Raw genomic sequence first — 7,457 nt, forward strand, 5'->3', positions numbered from 1 at the left:
ACACTACTTTTTACATCATCTGTTTTATTAATTATAATTTAACGTCTGTGTAAAATATTTAAAATTTGAATAAATTAATGTCTGTTTGAATAAATCATAATTTCTTGGATTGAGATGTAAATTATGTTGTTATAGTGTAAATTCTAATAAATAGATTAGTAGGTTATAGTCAAACCAAAAAAAGAAACAATTATACATCTGAAAATGAGGAGGAGTAATATAACAATTGACAATTGACACAAATGTTAAACTATTATTTTTATCATAATAGATAAAATCATAGCATTGCCATTTGGTATGAATTAAAATAAAAATAAAAAAATAATAATAGTATTGATATTTCTAACCGTGGCTGAATATATTTTTTGGGAAGTGGGTTCCTAAAAATTTGGAACTAAAAATGGAGGTTGCAAAAGTTATTTTATTGGAAAAGTTAGTTATGGTTTACAATTAACGTTGACAAAAAAGAAGTTATACAACTTGCTTTATATTTAAATTAAAAAAATAATTAGACATAACCTTGCATCAATAGGTCATACTGCAAAATTAATAGAATAGATTTATAAATAAACAAATACTAAGTTTCGTCAAGTTCAAACCACCAATAAGAGTTGTAATGACGCTAGCTATATAACTCTTTTGTATAATCTCTTCATCACAAGCGATCAAACAAAGGTCAACATGTATCACAAATTTCAGATCTCTGGCAAAGTTTTCATGGCTTTGGGTTTGAAGATGAAGATTCTGATAACAGTCCTCTTTACTAGCGTACTAATTTGGTCTACAGTGTTACTATCATCCTCAAACAACTTCAAGAACAATTTTCTTGATGATATATCCAACGGTAAAAAATACTCATCCATCTTTTGTGTTATACATTTAACTCGATGAATCCTCATTTTGACTTTACATTTTCATTTTCTCGTCATAGATTCAAAGGAAACACCGAGGGATAAACTGTTAGGTGGCCTTTTAACCGGTGATTTTGATGAAGGTTCTTGCCTGAGTAGGTATCATAAATCTTTGTTGTATCGCCAGCCTTCACCATACAAGCCTTCTGAATATCTCGTCTCTAAGCTTAGAAGATATGAGAGGCTACACAAGCGTTGCGGTCCAGACACAGAAGCTTACAAGAAAGCAACAGAAAATCTTGTTCGTGATGAGAATTATGCAAACAAATCTGTTGGTGAATGCAGATACATTGTGTGGGTCGCGGGTTACGGGCTTGGAAACAGAATGCTTACCCTTGCTTCTGTGTTCCTCTATGCTCTCTTGACAGAGAGAATCATTCTTGTTGACAACCGCAAAGATGTGAATGATATCTTATGCGAGCCATTTCCAGGTACTTCATGGTTGCTTCCTCTTGACTTTCCATTGATGCATTATACTTATGCTTATAGCTACAACAAGGATTACCCTCGTTGCTACGGAACAATGGTGAACAATCATACCATCAACTCGACTTTTATCCCGAAGCATCTATATCTTCATAACCTCCATGATTCAAGGGATGAAGATAAGATGTTCTTCTGCGAAAAAGATCAAAGGTTGATCAACAAAGTCCCTTGGTTGATTATTCAAGCGAATGTTTACTTCGTTCCATCTCTATGGTTTAATCCAACATTCCAACCCGAACTGATGAAGCTGTTCCCTCAGAAAGATACCGTCTTTCACCACTTGGCTCGTTATCTTTTTCACCCGACGAATCAAGTTTGGGGTATGATCACTAGGCACTACTATGCTCACTTATCAAGAGCAGACGAGACGCTCGGGATTCAAATACGGGTTTTCAGAAAAGACGCTGGATATTTCCAACACGTCATGGACCAGATCGTGAGTTGTACACAAAGAGCAAAACTGTTGCCTGAATTGGCTACACAAGAAGAAACAGCACAAGTCAACATAACCTATACCCCGAAGGTTAAATCTGTTCTTGTCACATCTCTGTATCCAGAGTACTCTGACAACTTAAAGAACATGTTTTGGGAGAGACCAAGTTCGACAGGAGAGATTATTCAAGTTAATCAGCCAAGTGGAGAAAGGGTTCAGCAAACAGACAAGAAGCTTCACGACCAAAAGGCGCTTGCGGAGATATATCTTCTGAGTTTAACCGATAACATTGTCACAAGTGCATGGTCTACGTTCGGATATGTTTCTTATAGCATTGGAGGATTAAAGCCATGGTTGCTTCATACACCAAGGGGTAACAAAACTCCTGATCCACCGTGTGTTCGATCCACGTCGATGGAGCCTTGTTACCTGACTCCTCCGTCTCATGGATGTGACGCTGACTGGGGAAAAAACTCGGGCAAGATTTTTCCCTTTGTTAAGAGCTGTGAGGATGTTGTATATAGTGGGCTCAAGCTACATGATGAGTTATAGATCTTGTTTATCATAGCTCATTTCATTAGAATACTGAGTTATTTAAACCAGAGGAGCAATGTTATATCTATTTTTATTTTCATCTATTAATAATCATCATTCCTTTTTTTTTTTAGTCACTATAATAGTCATCATTCCTAATGTTCAGTTTTTCTAAATTAAAATGCAAAAAAAAAAAAATCATGTTTTTATGCTTAATTGAAGATCTTACACTTTACAGTTTATAACTGAATGTATAAATATGCTAATGCATAGAAACAACATACAAATGTCCAAATAACTGAGGAAAAATTCATCAAGGATGTAAGTAATGAGTTCTACCCTAAATCTTATTCACTCTCATTGAGACACATGAAAAAAAGGCCATAGCCATACAAATACATAGAACATAGAAGACAACATAGTCTATCAATACTTCACACCTCGTACAAGCCTTCTCTCGGAGGAATCACTCCGGAAACTACCAAGCGAACCAGATCGTACAGGTTTGTTAGGGACAGTTTTTGAGAGCCATTCAAGTCCCTCGTATAAGCCTTGCCCAGTGATGGCTGATGTTCCCTGTATAAACCTGCATCAATTATAAATATACAAAAAATATTTTGTTCATTTCCTTACCTCTAAATCTATTGTACATTAGAAAGAATAACAGGAGACATTTTTGTTATTACCAACAGCGTTTGGTTAGGCCGTGCAGACCAAGGTTGTTGGCAACTTGGTCTACCGGTAGAGCATTTCTTGAATCTTGCTTGTTCGCAAAGACGAGTACGCATGCATCTTGTAGTTCATTCTGTACATTTTTTTTTTTGCCAATACAGAAAGTTCAAGAGGATAAATTTTTAAAAATTCACTTTTGAAAAGAGCATTTTCATATGATTTTACATTGGTTAGTATTCGATGCAACTCATTACGAGCTTCTGATAACCTTGCAGTGTCACTGCTGTCCACCACGAAGATGAGCCCTTGCGAGTTCTGAAAATAGTGTCTCCACAGTTTGCGAATCTGTTCAAATTTTCGCAGATCTATAAAATCGATTAAGAGGATATAACTACAAGTCCTGGGTGATTATACATTTGTAGAGGTAGACGATAGAACCAAAAATGTAATAGACTAAACCATGGCTCTGTTTGTGTGTGGATTAGTCAAGTTTCAGAGAGATGAGTAAAAGATTAAATCGATAAGGAACTTACCTTCTCTTGTCCCCCTATATCCCATACAGTGAAATTGATGCCTTTGTATTCTACCGTCTCGAGGTTGAACCCTTTGTACACGGAAAAAAAAAACCATGAACATGGTTAAGAATTTTATCAAGCTATCAAGATTGTTTTTCCTCACAGATGCAAAACTCAATCAAGGGTGAAAAAAAGTTATCTACGGACTACAGATAAGCTATGATCCACAGAGGATATGATCAAAAGTAATAACGAAAACATACCAATAGTAGGCACTGTTGTGACAACTTCACCGAGCTTTAGCTTGTAAAGGATTGTAGTCTTCCCTGAACCATCAAGACCCACCATCAAAATCCTTACTTTAGACTTAGGAAGAAACCTTTTCGCTATACGTGAAAATCTAGCTCCCATATTGAAAAACAAAAGAAGAAAGTCCAGAAAACTGAGATATAGTGAAAAAAACAGAGCTTATCTCAAGCTATAAGCCGCATGAGAAAGAATAAAAAGTTTGAAATTGCTGAACGTAAAAGCAAAGCAAAAAGGCAAATATTCATTAGAAGAAAGGCTGTAAGGAATAAATTCTTAAAGGTGAATGAAGCAAAGAATGGTCTGCCTTTTCTAAACTCAAAAGCTTACCGTATATTTTCGCTTCCATTAGATTGATTTCAGACACTGAAGAAGACCTAGTCAGATTCTGTGTTCTGGCTCATCTTGGAAGAATATTATCAGAATCTTATTCCCTGAGAGTACATCATCACCAGCAGCAATATGGAAGATGACACATGCATAAGAAAGACACAATACTTCAATTTCACAGAGACTGAAACTCGCACAAACAATATTTATAAGAAAAAAGCATAACTTTTTAAGGGAATCGGATTTTTCTGAAATAGCTAGCCGACAACAAATAATCAGGGAAAAGATATGCAATGAAAATGATACTAAGTAAAAACGAGAAAATAACAAATAGACTCGTGTTTCAAAAAAAAAAAAACAAATAGACTCTTTATTCAGAAGTTAAGCAGAAGCTTTTAGGTGATGATTGTTTCCACTAGTTTTTGGTTTTTAGATTTTGGTTTTTGATTTCTGTTTTTGTTTTTGTTTTTGATTTTCAGTTTTTGATTTTGGTTTCAGTTTTTGGTTTTAATTTTAAATTTTTAGTTTTTGGTTTTGGTTTTTATTTTATTTTATAAGATAATCGATAGATTAATTTAAAATAATAAAATAAATAGCAATAAAATATTTAAAAATTACCATTAAATTTAGAGAAATTAGGGTGAATACCAACAAACTATCGCCTTATTAGCAAACTACCAATATACACTATTTCACAACTGTACACTTTTCTTTATGACCCTATTGCCCCTATACAATTTGAGTTTCTATTATATTACGGATACCAAAATCTGATAGCTAGATATATGAAGATTTTATATTTTTTGAGCATATTTTTCCAGATCTTTTATTGTCAGAGCATAAACAAGTTTTCTCCTCATCTCTCTCTGACGATTTTGAAATTTGATATTTTTATATCACTCTTTTTCTTTCATCTAATTAATTTGCTCCGCTTCATCTTTCCTCCAAAAACAAATCCCAATTCCATTTTGAAAAAATTCTACAAAGTACCACAAACCAGAATGGTAAGGAACAAAAATTCACAACCACCATTGTGCCCTATAATGAGGAGAATTTTCAGGGAAGGAGAAGAATCAACCGGTGTCAAGTTTACTCCCTCCTCTTATCCGAGCTCGCGGTGGCGTGTGTATCCACGCTCCTCAATCTCTGGCCCGACCCACAAGCTTGCCTCCATTTGCTGACCGGAAAACTCGTAGGGAGGAAGAAGCGTGAAGAAAATATAGCAGAATAAGTATCATCACTGCAAGAGAGAAATAACAACAACTTGTTTCTGCAGACTCTTATTCTAGCTGGAAAATCTTCATTTTACATTGCATCAAACTTCTATTTTTCTTTCTCTAATTTGTTTCTATTTTTTTAGAATTTGAAATCTTTATCCGTTCTAATCTCTCTTTCAAATCCAATTGCAATTAACTAAAAAAACTTTCAGTCCTTCTCTCTTCCACTACATCGCCATTTTCAGATTTCAAACCATTATTTACTGTCAACTTTTACATAGATATGAGAATGTCGAGTCAAACTCTTTGACCGGTCAAAACCGACGAATAATTCTAACAATATCCAGCTAAGATGAACTTTAATACATTATTGTTTAGGGTGAACAAATAAGTTATCCGGTTAACAAGATACATAACTGTATAAGAAATCAGTTTTGTAGATAACTTGTTCACCTTACATCGAGGTGTATGGGTAAGGTTGGGAATAAGTGGTTTAGGTTGCGGGCTTCCTATTGGGTCTAGGGTTTTGTATTTATGGTTTAGGGTTTAGTATTTAGGCATTGAATTTTTTGATAACCTATGTATCCGTAATATAGAAATAATCAAATTGACCGGTCAATAGTTACAACATTTTGGTTCATTCAGAAAGTACCCGGCTAAGTGGAAAATTAAAATGTTATCGTTTTAGGTGAACAAAGATATTAGCCGATAAATATATATTGTACATAGAGCAAATAAAATATTGACCGGCTAATACTTTATGGTTTTGTCATAACTTGACAATAAGCCCAAATGAATATCAGAGTTGACATTATTGTATTTAAGGTTTAGTCTTTTGGGTTAAGGTTTTAGGGATTAGACATTAGGGTTTGGGTTTAGGGGTTCCTATTGGATTTAGATATTAGGGTTTGGGTTTAGCGGAACTTTTAAATGTTATCGCTTTAGGTGAACGAAGATGTTAGCCGGTAAATATATATTGTACATGGGGCAAATACAATATTGACCGACTAATACTTTATGGTCTTGTCATAACTTGACAATAAGCCCAAATGAATATTAGAGTTGACACTATTGTACTTAGGGTTTAGTCTTTTGGGTTTAGGGATTAGACATTAGGGTTTGGGTTTAGGGGTTCCTATTTGATTTAAGGTTTAGTATTTTGAGTTTAGGGTTTGGAGCTTATTGACTAATGTTTTAGGTTCATGGGTTACTATTGGATTTATGGTTTATTGACAATGGTTTGGGTATCAGACTTCCTATTGGGTTTAGGGTTTGATATTTTGGGTTTAGGGTTTAGTATTCCGTAATATAGAAATAATCGAATTGGCCGGTCAATAGTTACAAAAATTGGTTCCTTCAGAAAGTATCCGGCTAATCGGAAATTTTAACCGTTATCGTTTTAGGTGAACAGAGATGTTAGCCGGTTAATATATCTTGTACCTGATGCAAATAAAATATTGCCCGGCTAATATTATATGGTATTGTGATAACTTGACAATGAGTCCAAATGAATATCATAGTTCGCAATGTCGTAAAGAGAAAGCTCAATTCTAAGATTAAACATCAGAATCAACAAAATCAAGTGAATCATGTGAGGGCTGATGAAGCGAACGATTCCATTAATTAAAATCTGTATAATATCTGATTTGACTTTTGAATTTTTTTAAATCTGCAGAATTCTGGTAAAAATAGACAATTACATGTTTACTGAGTTTAGCATGTGTTGATCGCTCACATTTGGTTTTTAATTCATTAGAAGTATAAAAAAAGAAGTGAAGGAGGAAGAAAGAGTATGAAGAACAAGAACAAAAAAACTCAGAGAAATATTTTGTTGGATTGGGGTCAGAGATATTTTGAAGATAACTATTGTATTTTGGTTACCGATACAGATTCTTATCTAAACGCAATCTTTGTATTATCTTTATAAATTCACCAAAATAATTTATGTCAGAAAAAAACCCTAGGAGTCTAAAACCTAGAAGCTAAGAGCAACATTATCCATAGAAACCCACATGGTTTTTTTAATTTCTTTTTTTTTTCTTAAAAAAAAAAT

The 7,457-nt window shown here is 34.1% G+C and overlaps 2 protein-coding genes across 3 annotated transcripts; one reads left to right on the forward strand and one right to left on the reverse strand.

Moving 5' to 3' along the window:
* Window positions 1-637: 637 nt before the first annotated feature.
* LOC108809545 (probable fucosyltransferase 5) lies at window positions 638-2,463 on the forward strand. The gene is made up of 2 exons (XM_018581683.2): window positions 638-844; window positions 932-2,463. The coding sequence occupies exons 1-2, from the start codon at window positions 682-684 to the stop codon at window positions 2,380-2,382; spliced, it is 1,614 nt and encodes a 537-aa protein (XP_018437185.1). The 5' UTR covers window positions 638-681; the 3' UTR covers window positions 2,383-2,463.
* Window positions 2,464-2,552: 89 nt separating this feature from the next.
* LOC108809106 (probable ADP-ribosylation factor At2g15310) lies at window positions 2,553-4,376 on the reverse strand. 2 transcript variants are annotated; one of them, XM_018581237.2, is made up of 6 exons: window positions 4,188-4,376; window positions 3,815-3,877; window positions 3,570-3,640; window positions 3,262-3,381; window positions 3,051-3,169; window positions 2,553-2,950 (listed from the first exon to the last, which is right to left on the reverse strand). In XM_018581237.2, exons 1-6 carry the CDS (start codon window positions 4,204-4,206, stop codon window positions 2,791-2,793), a joined length of 552 nt encoding a protein of 183 aa, XP_018436739.1. In that variant the 5' UTR covers window positions 4,207-4,376; the 3' UTR covers window positions 2,553-2,790. The 2 variants fall into 2 exon arrangements, with proteins under 2 accessions (XP_018436739.1, XP_018436738.1); XM_018581236.2 differs by lacking the exon at window positions 4,188-4,376 and having other exon boundaries at window positions 3,815-4,059.
* Window positions 4,377-7,457: the final 3,081 nt, after the last annotated feature.

This window comes from Raphanus sativus, chromosome 6 (genome assembly GCF_000801105.2).
Source record: "Raphanus sativus cultivar WK10039 chromosome 6, ASM80110v3, whole genome shotgun sequence".
In the NCBI taxonomy this organism is placed as follows: Eukaryota; Viridiplantae; Streptophyta; class Magnoliopsida; order Brassicales; family Brassicaceae; genus Raphanus; species Raphanus sativus.

Coding starts and splice junctions, on each gene's coding strand:
- LOC108809545 (XM_018581683.2), top strand. CDS start 682: ATGTATCACAAATTTCAGATCTCTGGCAAAGTTTTCATGGCTTTGGGT. Junction 845..931: donor TCTTGATGATATATCCAACG/GTAAAAAATACT, acceptor TTCTCGTCATAG/ATTCAAAGGAAACACCGAGG.
- LOC108809106 (XM_018581236.2), bottom strand. CDS start 3,962: ATGGGAGCTAGATTTTCACGTATAGCGAAAAGGTTTCTTCCTAAGTCT. Junction 3,641..3,814: donor CACAACAGTGCCTACTATTG/GTATGTTTTCGT, acceptor CCGTGTACAAAG/GGTTCAACCTCGAGACGGTA. Junction 3,170..3,261: donor TGCATCGAATACTAACCAAT/GTAAAATCATAT, acceptor AAAAATGTACAG/AATGAACTACAAGATGCATG.